General features: G+C 37.7%; 1 protein-coding gene across 3 annotated transcripts; it reads right to left on the bottom strand.

Moving 5' to 3' along the window:
* aqp4 (aquaporin 4) lies at positions 1-15,330 on the bottom strand. Of its 3 annotated transcripts, XM_079584341.1 has the most exons (6): positions 15,139-15,330; positions 14,776-14,867; positions 8,475-8,895; positions 7,855-8,019; positions 6,547-6,627; positions 1-768 (listed from the first exon to the last, which is right to left on the bottom strand). In XM_079584341.1, exons 2-6 carry the CDS (start codon positions 14,805-14,807, stop codon positions 496-498), a joined length of 972 nt encoding a protein of 323 aa, XP_079440467.1. In that variant the 5' UTR covers positions 14,808-14,867; positions 15,139-15,330; the 3' UTR covers positions 1-495. The 3 variants fall into 3 exon arrangements, with proteins under 3 accessions (XP_079440467.1, XP_079440466.1, XP_079440465.1); XM_079584340.1 differs by lacking the exon at positions 15,139-15,330 and having other exon boundaries at positions 14,776-15,127; XM_079584339.1 differs by lacking the exons at positions 14,776-14,867; positions 15,139-15,330 and adding an exon at positions 13,634-13,864.
* Between the last annotated feature and the right edge of the window lie 1,350 nt (positions 15,331-16,680).

Below are 16,680 nucleotides of genomic sequence, written 5' to 3'. Positions count from 1 at the left end.
TAACCTTAAGGAAAAAATTAAATATAAAAATACAACATTAATAGGTGAGGACAGAAGGGGTTAATATTTCTACAGAGTGCACTGAGAAGGAAAATGGTCTGCATTACTATGGTGATGATCTAATCTCAACCCCTGATTGCCAGGTAATAACCCGTAAACCAAAGGAAACCGTTACAGTTGCTTAGATGTGAGAATCCCATTTAGTTATTGATTCTGTAGTTGATGAGGTGCATCTGCTAAAGGATGTTCAGTGACTGGCTAAAATCTTCAAAGTGGATTCTTTTGGATATGAGATCTATGGGCTGTGACTGGCATACAGGGGAGAGCGTTTTAAGCGAGTTTAAAGTCAGACCATTAGGTGGTTCATAGCTCATTCTTAACGATTAAAGTCAAGTGTCCGGAGTCGTGCGGCAGAAGATTTCTACACAAGCGCACGCTGTGACTCTAGATCAGATCCGTTTCTTTGAGCTGTCCCTCCTCAGTGGCTCTCACTAGTCATACAGACGACAGCACTTCTCCAGCAGACTCCCTCCGCTTCTTCTCTGCCCTCTCCAGGTCCAGCACTCGGATCGCTGCCTGCTTGGCCATGAGCTGAGCTTGATCGCTGGGGTACGTCTCTGTGTCCACAACCCGATACGGGTCGATTTGGAAGGGTCTCTTGGAGAGGACGTCGGCATAGCGCTGCTTTAGGTCAAGGTCGGGACAGAATAGATATTCGTACACAGCGGCAGCCAGGATGCCCCCTATTAAAGGGCCCACCCAGTATACCTGAGAGAGAGAGAGAGAGAGAGAGAGAGAGAGAGAGAGAGAGATAAAAAAATATATAATATAATTTATTTGAATTTAATGTAATTAAATAATTAAACTTTCAACTCAAATTGTGAGTTTTATGATTTAGAAAGAATTAAAGAAATGTTATGCTGTAAAATTAATAAGATATAAAATATATATTAAAAAATAAAGATACTGCACCAGTGTATAATATTTCACATTTCTTCTAATACATTTGTTTTTATTTAATTCATTCATTTAATTCTCACTCAAATTGTGATTTTTAGGATTTTGATTTTTTTTTTATGTTATTATGTAAAACTAATAAGAAACATTTACGATTCTGCACCACTATATACAATTTTAAGTTTCTTTTAATTAGTTTACTTTAATTAAATGTATTAAATTAATTAAATAATGAAAACAATTAAGACATTTTATTATGTAAAAATAATAAGAAATATTTATTAAAGACATATCTGCATTTATATGCAGTTGTGGTCACAATTATTGGCACCCTTGGCAAATATGATCAAAGATGGCTGTAAAAATGAATCTGCTGTCAGGTTTGGTGCAGGATGCCGAAGACGAGGACACGGGTATTCGAATGCAGTTAGTTTATTAAATGAATAAACTCTCAGGAATAACAGAAAACAATCAAGGACTTCAGAACACACTACCTTATAGAGCTGGTAAGTCCCGCCCCCTCCGCTAACCCCGCTGGACCTCAAAGTTGAAAAAGCGTCAATGCAAGTGAATGGGAGAAAATAATTATTTTCTGGTCCCGTTTGAATTGTGCCATGAATGTGAACATATGTTGTCTGTGAATTTTTTATATAATCTTTCGTGTGAAGAATGCTACAATTTAGCGGGTAGAAGTTTGATACGGGTAGACTTTGTGTGAGAGCACTTTGTGGACTACAACTCTTCGCTGCTTTCGGCGCGTTTGAAACGTCAACACCACTAGCTCACGGCTCTAGCTCACGGATCCCGCTAGACATGGCTGTGTCTTTGGTGCACTTCACCGCCTTCTTTCAGGGAGAGGACAAAATCGTTGAGGTTGGCGAAAACCACGGGTAAGTCAACTTTATGGGGTGACGTCACATAGGCGACATGTAGTCTTTCTCGTTAGTTCTTTTCCACAACTGCTAGCTGACGAATCATACCATATACTGTCAAACTTGTAACATGAAAGATTATATAAAAAATTCACAGACAACATATGTTCACATTCATGGCACAATTCAAACGGGACCAGAAAATAATTATTTTCTCCCATTCACTTGCATTGACGCTTTTTCAACTTTGAGGTCCAGCGGGGTTTTACGGAGGGGGCGGGACTTACCAGCTCTATACCGACGACGACCAACAAACACTAAGGGAAAACACAGGGCTTAAAAGAATTGGGGTTAATGGGAAAATTAACAAGATGCAGGTGTCGGGAATTACTAATTAAACAGACAGGGAAAAACTAACAGGACTAAACCAAAAATCACAAAGACAGGGGGAAACAAGATCACAACACAGAACAAAACACATTAAAGTCTGCGTGAACCGGAAGTTGCAAACGACTTTTCTCAAGTGTTGTGACGCATTTCCGAGTGAAACGGAATATTGAACAGAGGGCAGGGTTTTACTTCAGCGCTCCTCCTCTCCATCTCTCGCCCACAGCAGAGTAACGGTTTGAGGGGAGTGGCTAAGCGTTTAAACAACCCAAGTTCTCATGCCTACGTCATCAGAAAAAAGAACCATTCCAGACCCGGAAGTAACTTTTCAGACTTTGATTAAAGATAACTTCGGCAAACATTTTTTTTCCGTATATTAACTTGCACGGATTTATTGTTCACCACAAGACTAGTAATATCCGCTAACAAAGTAAATAGGGTCAATTTTGATTTCATGCCGACTTTAACAATGTGACATCTGCATTGTTTATTCTTTTGATCTTTTCATTCTTTAGTTCACCACTCATTTTCTACAGAGTTCAGTTTATCGACTGGGATGGCCATGGTAGAAGCTTATTTTTGTGCTCAGTGACACATTTTTGTTGATTTTTATGTTATTTGGACCGTTGTCCTGATGGAAGATCCAACCACGGCCCATTATAAGATTGTGAAGGCAGTCAGGTTTTGATTTTTTTTTAATCTGTTGGTATTTGCTAGAATCCATGATACCATGTATCTGAACAAGATGTAGAAGTGAAAAAAAAAATAGGCTCACAATATTAAAGATCCAGGGGTATATTTAACCGTGGGCATGGGATACTTTTATCCCTGTTTGCACCAAACAAATCTGGTGGGTTTGCTGCCAAAAAAATATATTTTGTAGTTTCATGACCATAGAATCCAGTCCTTTTTGAAGTTCAAGTAGTGTCTGACAACTGAATATACTGAAGTTTGTTTTTGGATGAGAGCAGAGGATTTTTCTTGAAACCCTCCCAAACAACATGTGGTGATGTAGGGGTTGTTTGATTGTTTTGTTTTGTTTTATGCTTTCTGAACCCAAGACTCAACTAATCTCTGCAATTCTCCATCTGTGATCCTTGAAGAGTCTTTGGCCACTCAAACTCTCCTCCTCACCGTGCATTAAGACAATATAGACACTTGTTCTCTGCCAGGCAGATTCGTAATTTCTTTAGTTGATTGGAATGGAGAAATGGGAATTTTCAATGCTTTAGCTATTTTCTTACAGCCACTTTCTGTATAAAGCTCAACAATCTTTTTGCTGCTATAGTCTTTGGTTTTACTCATTGTGATGGATGATTAAGGGAATGTAGCATTTGAGTTTCCTCATATTTATACTCATGTGAAACAAAAAGTCATAGCCAGACAATTTCATGTTCCTAGTCACCCTGGTGTGCTAAAAATATATAAAAATGTAATTATTATATACTTCAGAGATATTTACTCATAAAAAAAATTCTAGGGGTGCCAATAATTGTGGCCAATGTGTTTAGGAAAAAAACATTTATTTCATAATGAGATTTCCCCCCCACTTTCAATTATTTTACTTCAATGAAAGGTTCGATTCTTGCAAATGTTTTGAATGAAAGATCAAAAGGATAAACAATGCAGATTAATTTTTACATCTTTTGATATTACCCCCATATTAACCAGGGGTGTCAATAATTTTGACCACAACTGTATAATAACAATATATATGAATGCAATTATATATATATATATATATATATATATATATATATATATATATATATATATATATATGCATTAATATTAGGGCTGGGAATCGATTAAAAAAAATTAACTAATTAATTGCACATTTTCTGTAATTAATTGCAATTAATTGCGTTTCCCCCAAGCTTGTAATCATCAATATTTAAACTTAGAATCACCTAATTAAACAACACAGGAAAAAAAAAAGGAACAGAAAATAGCCCTATATTAAAATATTAAACATCAATATATCAATATATTATTCTTTTTCAATAATCAACATAATCAATTTAACAGGTTATTATTATTATTATTATTTTAATAATTATCAAAACAAAATATAGTCCTACAAAGCTATTATTACCAGAGCATGTGATCAGAGCAGGTCATTTTACCATTGTTGTGACTATACCAGCTGAGCTCAGCAAACAGAAGTCTACAGAGAAATTTCACGTCATTTGAGTGGACTTTACTTTTCAAGTGCTTGGTACATGATTGAAGCCTTTGGGCCATTAACGACAGAGCCGCCGACACACACACACACACACACACACACACACACACACACACACACACACACACACACACACACACACACACACACACACACGGAACGGAGAGAGCGCCGCTGCTGGGCCGTTAACGACAGAGCGCGCCAACACACACGCGCGCGCGGAGCACAGAACGCGACGCACATACTGAGCGGAAAAGACCCGCTCATGAAACCTGCGCGAGAATGAAACCTGATCGCCGAACACGGAGGTGCGGCATATTTCAGCCTGTTTAATAGCAGACGCAGCAGGAAATCATTAAAACGAGGCAAAAAAAAAGGTGCTGCGTTATTTTTTTTTAACGCGTTAAACATTTCAAATGAATCGCAAAAATTAACGCGTTAATTCCCCCAGCCCTAATTAATATACAATATTATATTATATTTAAATTAATTTACAATAAATAACCAATTAATATAATGAATATTAAACTTTTGTTTATTTGTTATTATGCTAATATTATCATTTGCAATGAAAAGAAAATTCTATTACATTTAAAATGTGAAATAGCATATATTCACTGATGGTCTCAGATGTTTGGACCCCACTGTATTAATCATGTTTTGCATTTTGTGTATATGATTTAACATATTGTGCTTTTTTTTTAATGAAGTATGCCCTTTCCTTTCCTTGAATTATATTTTCAGCCCAGTAAATAATCTGTCCTGCTCTTATATCCGTGTCTGATATATGCATTTTATCAGTGTGACAAGGATATTGACTCCAAAAGTGTGCCAAAACTGGATTACTAACTGCTGTGTGACGACAGAAATAGAAGTGGGTGCGACCGACCGCATAGCACAGGCCAGATACATTTACCCTGCACAACCCCGGACAGGGTCCAAAAATGCAGTTCATTTTGTTTATCTCATTATTTCCAAACGATTATATATACAGGATAATGATCACCGGCATCTCTCATTAGTGTAACAGTACCAGTGTGGCCTTCATGTGGCTTCACGCCTGATGCATTGCTTTCATTCAATATCTCTAAAAATCTTTCATTGATGAGACTAACACCAACGCCTTGAAAAGGGCACTGTGTGTAGCATGCTGCAAGTGCGGTAAGCACTCCATGAAAGAAATGTTTTGACCTTTCTAATGTTACAGCACCACAGGGGAGACCCTGTATCAACCCTGATGACAGCAGCAGTCACTCAGACGCGCCACTCATGAAGATACATAACACTCATATGTGCATGTAGGGAGCACACCAACCAGTGTCATGTACCGGTGTTATTTTCAATGCCACATCTGTCTGCTTTTTTGACTGCTCTGTAATGTTTCTTTCAAGGAGAATGACATTTGAAAATCGCACAAGCAAGAGAGCTGTGGTATGTCTTGCAGCCGTCTGATATTATTCAGTACAACAGCAGGATTGAGAGTATGGTACAACAGTTCTACACTGAGATATTCAAAATGAATGAATCCAGTATATCAAGATTCATGCCAAAGGTCTGTGGTAGGTCAGAGATAAATGTCTTCAAGCGCCAGCTTTAGTTCAGGCTCCTTTGTAGGAGTGAAACAAAGCCAAAATTCTCTTCTTAAAAAAGTTTTGGCATTGAATCAAATTCTCGTCAGCTTCACTTTTATCAATCACAGTTCCAAAGGCCTCGCTGACCTTGAATCTTTATGCATATAAATATCAATGTAGGGTTTAGAAAGAACTTAAAGAGACAGTTCACCCAAAAATGAAAATTCTGTCATAATTTTACTCACCCTCAAGTTGTTTCAAACCTGTATGAACTTCTTTCTTCTGCTGAACACAAAAGAAGATATTTTTAATAATGTCAGTAACCAAACAGTTTATGTACACCATTGACTTCCATTTGTTTTCCATACTATGGAAGTCAATGTAGCCATGGGCCTGTTTGGTTACAGACATTATTCAAAATATCTTCTTTTGTGTCCAGCAGAAGAAAGAAATTCATACAGGTTTGGGACAACTTGAGGATGAGTAAATGATGACAGAATTTTATTGTGAACCATCTCTTTAATGAGTTTTTGTATTGTTTATCCACACACAGAATATATTGTGTGAATCTTACCCAATGGTCCTGCCATTTTCCCATGATGACCACAGGACCAAAAGAACGAGCTGGATTCATACTGGCTCCAGTGTACGGGATCTGAAACACACAGACAAAACGTGTTACACATTTTATGAACTGTATGAATTTTGCAACATAGGCTTATTGAAAAAAAAAAAAACTCTACCTACATTTTTTGCAAAACTCAAAAAATGTACAAAACTATAACTATACAATTCACTGCAGTTTCCAGCTGAAATGAACACTTGTTGCAGTAAATCAACAAATTATGATTATGGGGCAGAATATCAAATAATAAAGACTTATTTTTGTGCGATTTCTTGTACAACACTATGTTAAGACCTCAAAAGACTTATACATTTCGCCATGCATTACATAACCAGCTCCATACGTATAGATTTTCTGACGTAGTAAACTTGCTCTGAGGCTTACCAGATACAGCACTCGTAAACAGTCACGACACTCAATAAAACTCTATAAGAAGTATAGGCTAAAATACATTGTTCCTTCAGAAAACGTTATCTCATGCTTGCTTTTGTTAACACAATCGTTATTGTCGTATGTTAATTTCAAACACAATTGAGCATTAACCTTTTAGCTTCACTCAACGTAATAAACCTAAATAAAACTTTGCCAGAATCATGTTCATATGTTTATATAAAAACCCACACACTTTTAGCACCACTCCCTGGACATTTCACTTTGAGAGTGTTGTGAAATATGCAAGAAGCAACATAATATCATTTTGCAGAAATGTCGCGCACAGGCACATTTTTTCCAATGAGCCTGGCTTGGAATTTTGAGAAGAGACTCTAAAAGGAAGAGCAGAAGAAATGCAAATAAACAATGTGAGAGATGGGAGGAATGAGTGAGATGAGTGACAGTGGTTTGGCTCTTTAAATCATAAATCTGCTCTAAAGGGTCTTAAGTAGAGTTTGTCTCAGTGCCAGACCTAAATACATGAGGGCATGTAGAGGGCATCCCGCTCTCATGCCAACTTTCTTAGCAACACAAATGAGCTTTCATATAAACACCTCATCTGCAGATTCTGCTGGGATTATTGGTATGGAAATAACACCATCACTTGGGATTGTAGCTAGGCTACAAATTCTCCAAAGGAGAACTAAGCAGATACACCTCAAGAGACTAATCTTTATAGGATAAAGATCTTCAAGCACTGCTTCAAATTTCAGGGTTAAAACCCTCATAAGAAACATGCTTCGGAAACCGCGTGAAATGTATAGCAAAGCAATTTTACACAATTAATTGAATGTTATCTAGTGGTGCAAATCAGGAAATACTCACAGCAAACAGATGGCCGATGCACACCGACAGACCAATAGCCAGCGCTGCCGAACCTTTAAGATCACTGCGCTTGGGGTCACAGGTGGCAAATACGGTGAAGACAAGCTCAAAAGTGATTATGAGCTCAATCACAATGGCATGACCAGTGGAGATTTCAGTATTGACCTGCAGAGGGCGATAGTGAGTTATTTGTATAGCGTGAACTTAATCGAATACTTGCTCGACACCAGTGTTTTTCAATCATTCTCCTGGAGGCCCCTACTTACAACATTTAGGGATCAGACTAATGAGACATGCCTAATTCAGGTTATTGAGTACTCTACTAATGACTGGTGAGTTTAACCAGGTGTAAAACTTCTAATAAACTGCCTTAAAGCGATTGCCCAAAACCAAAAAACTCCGTCATCATTTACTCACCCTCATGTTGTTCTGTATGACGTTTTCTTCTACGGAACACATTTGTGGAAGATATTTTAAAGAATGACTCGAGTGCTTTTTGCTCATACAATGAAAGTCAATGGCGTCCAAAACAAAACGGGACCCTATTGACTTTCACTGCGTGAACAAAAAAAAAAGGAGTCATTTTTGGGTGAACTATCCCTCTAATTAAAAATACTCACTGAAGTCACTCCCAATCCTCCTCTCACTGACGCTGGTGTCACTCCATACAAGATGGCGGCCCCCACGATTGCCCCCAGGCATTGTGCCAACAAATAAAAAACACCCTTTGCCAGGCTCAGCTTCCGCGTGGCAACCATCGCCGCTGTAACAGCCGGGTTGATGTGGGCACCGCTGATGTGCCCGAAACACTGGACGAGGGTTGCGATGGATAAGCCAAAGCAGAGAGAGATGAGGACGAGGTCGGCAGGTGGAGGGTTCTCCTGTTTTGCTGTCCAGTTGATTGTGGATCCAAGACTAAGCAGCACGAATATGATCATGGCTAAAAACTCCCCCGAAACCGCTCGCCAGAATTCCTGAGTCCACACACCCTTGAAGGCTGCCATGACACGGTTATTGCATGAGCAAGACGACACACACCTCCTTAAAAGAATAAAATGACAGAGAGAAAAAATTTGGTGATCTGTATTTGTGATTCATACCCATAAGACCACGAGTACACTTCTGGTGTGCATTTTTTCAGAATTTGGATTTGGTTTGTCCCTCTTTTGCTTTAAATGGGTCACGACATGGATTTTTTATTTTTATATGTTCCTTGATGTTCACTAAAAATGTTAATATAGTTCTTTGCACAAAAAAGTATATGGCTCCTTAAGGCTTGTCAGTGAACGGCCGGTTTTATTATTAGCTAGGATAGTAAAAAAAGGATCAACGCCCCCTCGCTATTGCATGTGTAAGTGTTTTGAAAACATGAACATTATCCATATAAAACCATCATTTACAGACAAAGCATTATGAAATAATTTACTCTGCTGTCAGATCCAATACAGTTCGCTGGTTTATCTTTCAACAGAAGTTTATTTTCAAACTCTCCATTACACTGTGCCTCACTGACAAAACCACAGGCTCCGAAACAACAATATAATACTCCGAAGAGATCCAGGATGGCATTAAAGGTCATTGGATGCAAAATTTGCATATAAATGTGTCTTTGCAGTGTGTGGACACAAACACCATACAATGAAAAAAAAATCCTCAAAAACCCTAATATGGAAGTAAAATAATGCCAAATGTTTTTGAAATAAAAAAGCCTGTTGAATTGCACTACTTGAAAAAAATATGCATTGCATTAACCATGCTTGCATTTTAATGCATTGTATTTTTAGGGCTTGCATTTTTATGGGCTAAAATTCAACATGGTTGTATATTTAAGCTGTGAATATTTCAATTCAAAACATTTCAAACACATTTTCATTAATACAAATTCAATAATCCATATTCACCTTTCATATTTCACTTCCAAAATATTTAAACTGTTTAAAAATACAACCTATAATATTCAACAGGCAATTTTTCGGTCCATTTTATTTCGCTTTATAAATTCGCTTCCACAAATTCAGTGGTTGAAATTCGACAGTAAATACAACATTGACATCCAGGAACTGCCGGAAAAGCAGTAGATTACCGAGCATAATCTCCATCTGCTGTTAATCAACCTCACCAGCAGGGGGTGCAAGCGCGTGTTGTTGACGAAGACCACAGCAACAGTTAGAACAAGCCATTTATTCATAAAAACTGATTTATAGAAATGTAAGTGTATTTGTGATTATTATGAGGGCTGTTTTTGAGTTTAATTCAGTGTCTTCACAGTCCCTGCAGCATACATTCATCTTTCTCTACCGTGAACGAGATTATAATGAGATTATAATTATTCCCCCGATGCTGATGTACTGGACAAATGTTACATTAGAGGTAGACATTATATTTCTCTTGGTTGTTTAGTTGCCTTAACTTTATATCGCGGCGATGTGCTGCAGGCTACTGGGTTTCCCTCAATAATTCAGAATTGACATATAAAACGCTTAGCTTAATGGACTACACTAATACTATATGACTACAGGCAAGCAGATATGGACTCAGAATACAAACTTAATGCTCAAAGTTTCACGCTAAGCGTTCTTGACGTTGGACATTCGCACATTTAGGGACCGTCTCTAAAGTTACATACGAAATTGGTATACACATTTCTAACTTCAATAGCATTGGAAGAGAATGACTTGCAGTCATAAAAACAACTGTAAAGGGTTCATGTAGGTGTCAGGCATGATGCACACCTTTTAAATTTTTTATATTTATTCAAATAAATTGAAGTTTGCTATTGAAATTAGAAACGTGTACCAATGTATGAAACTTTAGAGACGGTCCCTAAATGTGCGAATGTCCAACGTCAAGCCAACTTCATAACCAGTAGCCTATATCACTGCTGGGAAACGCTTACTGTGAAACTTTGTGCGTTAAGTTTATATTCTGAGTTCATCTGCTTGCCTGTAGCCATATAGTACAGCCTTCTCAATAAGGTGCGAGTTTGGTCTTTTATATCTGTATTAGTCCATTAAGCTAAGCGTTTTATTATGTCCAGCAATCCTGAATTATTGATGGAAACCCTAGCTACTGCAGCACATCGCCATGATATAAAGTTAAGGCAACTAAACAACCAAGAGAAATTTGTCTCCCTCAAATGTAACATTTGTTCAGTACATCAGCATCGAGGGAATAATTATAATTTTATTATAATCTCGTTCACGGTAGAGAAAGATACATGTAGGCTACACAGGGACTGTGAAGACACTGAATTACACACAAAAACAGCCCTCATAATAATCACAAATACACTTACATTTCTATAAATCAGTTTTTATGAATAAATGGCTTGCTCTAACTGTTGCTCTGGTCTTCATCAACAACACACGCTTGCACCTCCTGCTGGTGAGGTTGATTAACAGCAGATGGAGATTATGCTCGGTAATCTGCTGCTTTTCCTGCAGTTCCTGGATGTCAATGTTGAATGATGTCATACTGCTCATGCTTTGCCCACGGCCACTGACGGACTGTCCCGTATTAGCATATTTCTGCCCTCAGCCATTTGTATACTGTCAGTCAAGGTAGCACTTTACGTGTCTTGTGTCGACACGCCCCTTGGAAGAGAGAGGTGGGGTGAGCAGTTGCTCATTATAATTTAAAGAGACATACACCGAATCAGGTCGCTGTCCACATAGATGTTTTTGAGGAGGTAAAAGGGTGTTGTACACAACCATTGAGGAATTTTAACCAAAGTATGTTACAAAATTTACATGAAGACCTTAAAGAATCATACCAACTTGTGGAAAATGGGCATCCGATGACCCTTTTAAAATAAACCAATAAAACCATCCACTTGTTTCCGATGCCGGGATCTTTCTTTAGTCTGTACAACGACGCAAACAAGCTGTTTTAACTAGAAGCGTCAAATCGAATGTTCTTCCATTTGTCCTGTTGTCGACTCGGAGGACTAAAGTGCGTGGAGTATGCCAGAAACTGAACGCACATCTGTATACTGCATCATGGTGTGATGATGTATAACTATGACATTTTGCTCTGGAGACAGTCATATGCAACATATAGCCCGTGAGATATCACAGATCCCTCAATATCAAAACGAGTCATGTTCATAATGAGGAGGACGTTTTAAGTTACGAAACTTGCAAGATGTTTTAATGGTGCAAAGACCTCTTATGTGTCAAAAGATCAAGTCAAGTTTGATTTCTTATGTCATGCCCGCTTTAATCAAAGCATTTAACTCCACACGTTTGTATAAACCTGACGATCATGTGATCCAGCATGATTTGAGATGATCTTTGTTTTTTTTACTATCTGTACAGTGGAATGGTCAATGTCACAAATGTACTTGTTTGACATAAGAACAGTGCGGTAGCTTACATAATGTTTGTTGTAAAAATCCTAAAACTTTTTTTTTTAATGTCCGATTTGTGAACATTTGGACCCTACTGTTGTTATACTGTGGAGGAAAGAAGATTATTGCATTTATTGACAACAAAACAATAAGTGAGAATATAGTGAGAGAATATACAGAAAAACTATTTTCAAGCATCCTATAGTATAAAAGACTGTTATAGTGTTTTGATCTCTTTCTGCATGGTTTTAAATTGTCTCTTCATGCAGTTAATCTGTGCGCTCCGCTCCTTCCAAGTGGAAATTCATCTAATTAGAGTGGCCTCAGTTTCCTTTCAAAGATTCCACAGAGCACAGGCTCGGAAAAAATCCAATAACAAAATGGATCTATTATTAACCAAACATCAACTGTTCAGTAGGCTATACATCAGCAAAATGCATATAGAATGCACATCATTAGCAACACTAATTACAAGGACACTGAAAACATCACGAGAAAAGACAAAATAGGCCTTCGTTGCGGAATACAAAAACACATAAAAAAGACCACGGTAACCAAAGTTTTCTAACAAGATATATACAATTATTACTGCAAACTTTGATAACTTTGTATTGTTTACTGTCATCAACATCCGTTTTAAAGGGATAGTTCACCAATTTTTTTATTCTGTCATCATGTAGGCTACTCACCCTCAAGTTGTTTCAAACCTGTATGAGTTTCTTTCTTTTGCTGAACACAAAGGAAGACATTTTGAATGATGTCAGTAGGCTAACCAAACAGTTGATTTATCCCATTGAATATAGTGTTTTACCCTATAGCCTATATGGAAGTCAATGGGGTCCATCAACTGTCTGGTTACCAACATTCTTCAAAATATCTTCCTTTGTGTTCAGCAGAAGAAAGAAACTCATACAGGTTTGAAACAACTTGAGGGTGTCAGCTAAATTATGATTTTTAAGTGAACTATTCCTTTAACCATACAGAAGATTCAGAAGCGTCTTAGTTTTTTGAATAATATCCCGTATTAATTGATTAGGTTTTTACGTCCCTACTTGAAAATAAATAAATAAATTAAAACCCTGCAAAACCCAAAACCCTCAGACAAGCTAAAATATAGTAGGCTATTATGCAATAATGCAGAACTGCAAGTGCAAATATACTGACTATGGAATTTTTTGGGGAAACTTATAAACACTTCTATGGCGCAGTTTAGCCTACATTAAACGGTTCTCTATGAAAAAAGATGACGATGATTGGATGATTTTAAACGATCATTTCGGGGATCAGAGGTGTTGCCTTGCCTGGCAGGTGAAGCCAACTAAACGTCATGTGAACATTTAACCCCGTGTAATCAAAGAAAAAACAACAACATCACTTTACAAACTAAAACTTCTTAGCCTAGCCTAAGTCAAAATCAACAAACTAACTTACCGAAGAAAGCCACGACTTCTGTTAGGAACCGAGACCCGCGAAAACGCCTTTCTCATCCCTGAACAAGCATCCTCTCAGTGGGAGAAGTTTACCTCAAACACGACATCTGAACCACAGGATAGGTGTGATGATCAGTTACAGCGCGTGCTCATTTACCTAATGATCAATATGTGTGTGAGTCTGCGTGCTGTTCAGCATCTCCTCCCTCTGACACACACACACGCACGCGCCTGTGCACCGATAAAAACTATTACGTTTAATTAAACACGACTGCATTAAACTACTGCTTTTTTCTTAACGACAGTAAGCTTTCACTCATTCCTCCATGAGCGGTGCATGACACTCTAACGAACTACACTGTAAAAAAGTATATTATCAATAAGTTATGACAACACACGTTTTTTACATTGCTTTAACTCATCAAAATAAGTTAAACAATTTTTTTGCTTTTTTAAAAATAAGTTATAGATTCAGCTAAATTCAGCTAAGTCAGTTTAATGTAGCCTAATATAAATTGAAATGACTTAAACCTCCAATAAATACAACAACAACAGCAATAAGTAGGCCTAATAAGTAAATAAACAAACAAACAAACAAACAAGCACATCAGGACTTTAAACAGTGGTTGAAAATGAACTGATGGGCCTCAGGAATGCCAGATTATAATTAGGGTGCACTTGTCTGCCTAATTCATATTATGCCATTACATTTTCACACTCCCAGAGTCCCAGGTATAGATAGGCTACACATGTCCATATACATATATGTCCTTGTTTATCTTGATTTATGGAGGGAACTGTGTTTGAACCTTATACATCAGTAGTGAGCTCATAGAAACATTTTCCATTTTCAATAAACTGGACAAGCATGAAAAAAAAGTTTCTAAACTGCAGACTCTGCAAATATGTCTCCCCCAATGCAATATTATTTTAAATTAAGAGATCAGTACAGCCTATTCTGCACATTTTATTTATTTACTGTACATTTGAACATATAATATTATTTATTTATTCTTTTTTGAAGCATCAAGGCACCTAAAAATGTAGGTGTTCATAACGCAGAATACAAATTAACCGACAAGACAAATACAAAACATACAATTATACCATGCTAGTGATCTAGCACTAGCACTTTGAACTCACCTGAATCTGTCCAGGGCTCCACAGCTTGTCATGCCTTCCTCAGACTGTCTGGCAGCTCAGTGTGCTCCTCTCTCAGTGTCGTGTTACCGGCTCTTCATGGTCAAATCAGAGCGGAGAGACCAAAGCACAGAGAGAAAGCTTTCGGCACTACTGATCTGACAGCACTGACAAGACCAGTGACACCTCACTCGCAGCACTCACCTCATGGTATCACACACAGCATAGTAACACACAGTATCTGTCTGTCTGTCACAGAAATATTTAACATCATAACATTCAAATATGTCATATTTTTGATCAATTGATGGCATCCTTGCTGAATTTAAGTATTCAATTATAAAAATAAAAATAAACTTTACAGACCCCAAACCCCAAATTTTGACTCGGCCTCATCCAAAACTCCCAGTCTCGTTGATAAAGCAAATATTTCCCATAATGCATTGTGCGGTACACACAATATATATTAGATGTGTCCCCTGAGGATACAAAAAAGCTCTTAGATTTGTTTCTTGTGCCCAGAGTCAGTTGTAACCACTTCAGACACAAAACAACAGTCCATTTCCGACCACAACACCTCAGAGTGCTGTAACCTCACAGAGACACGTCTGGACAGGGCGTAAAAGTGAAGATTTCCACCCACCGAGTGTTATCAAATGAATATGTTGGTTTCATTGCATATTGACCAGGGTTTGAACTGAACGCGTGACTCTAAACGAGAGCTGTTTGTGTGTGCTGAAAAATGTGATGTCTGCCTGTCTGTCAGGATCCAACAGATTTCCTGGTTGAGGTCGAACGCATTTGTTTAAATAGTTTGCGAAAAGCCTTTGAAGAGAATCATATCCGATGGAGTAAATGCTGAAGGATTCGGGGTGTTGGAGGGCTGCCAGAAGAATTGTCATTGTAGTGTGGAAAGCAGCTGTTTAATTCTCTCTCTCTCTTTTTGTGATTGGCAGGGTTATATGAAAGGCGTGAACATTCACCGGGACGTCTGTTAAATAAATAATGGAATATACTGCTGTACATTACGGGCAGTGTGTGAATGTGTTATATCCTCTCAGAACTTGATGTGCTCATTAGTAGGAGACTCGGAAACAATTCCTCATTGTGTATTTGTGTGTCACACACAAGTGTAAACAGCATTTCCATACAGGTTCTGCCAGGATCCATGTTTGTCCTGCAGTAACTGCTGTAATGATGAACAATTAACTAACTGTGCTGTCAGTGTTCCACATTTCATTCTCTCGTTCCCTCTCTGAGCTGTTCAAGCATATGTTCTCTTACATTATGGCAGATGGATTATAACATCATTAAAAGTCATCCCTGATAATATTCAGACTCAATCCAAGTCACGAGAAAACAAATGCACATAAATACACACTGGTAATCTAATTGCAGTGCGCTGATCTAAACTAAAGCCAACAACGCAAGCCAGATTAAGCACTGCATGAAGTCATAATTGCATAAAGATTTCTCTTTGTTGTGTTGGAATTTGCAATGGGTTTAGAGGGGTAAAGGCGACGGGAGATGTGTGTTTTTCTATATGTATGTGAAAATCCTCATTATTATACACATGAATGAACGGCTTTCCATTCTTACATAATAGTGTAATTCAGAGCTCCAGAAAATGGAGGGAAAAAAAACACAAGAGCCTGGTTGTGGAAATATTTATTTCCTGATGGTCAGATTTGCCTTCATCTGCCACTGTCGATTCTGGGATTTATGCATATAGACAAATAGATCAGACATAAATAATTACAGGATTTACTGGAATAGTAGAAACATTTGTGCTTTGGAAGAGTATGTTGGGATTTTTATTTATGGTGCCAGTACTCTCCTTTATAAATGTAAAATATTGTATAGCTGAACAACTATTATGACATTTTGGTTCTTCATAATTGTGTTTAT

Source organism: Phoxinus phoxinus (genome assembly GCF_949152265.1).
Source record: "Phoxinus phoxinus genome assembly, chromosome: 16".
NCBI classification, from domain to species: domain Eukaryota; kingdom Metazoa; phylum Chordata; class Actinopteri; order Cypriniformes; family Leuciscidae; genus Phoxinus; species Phoxinus phoxinus.
Note: the sequence above shows the minus strand (reverse complement) of the source record. Positions and strands in the feature narration are given on the sequence as shown.

Coding starts and splice junctions, on each gene's coding strand:
- aqp4 (XM_079584339.1), bottom strand. CDS start 13,689: ATGAGAAAGGCGTTTTCGCGGGTCTCGGTTCCTAACAGAAGTCGTGGC. Junction 8,020..8,474: donor GAGGATTGGGAGTGACTTCA/GTGAGTATTTTT, acceptor CGCCCTCTGCAG/GTCAATACTGAAATCTCCAC. Junction 769..6,546: donor GAAAATGGCAGGACCATTGG/GTAAGATTCACA, acceptor TCTCTCTCTCAG/GTATACTGGGTGGGCCCTTT.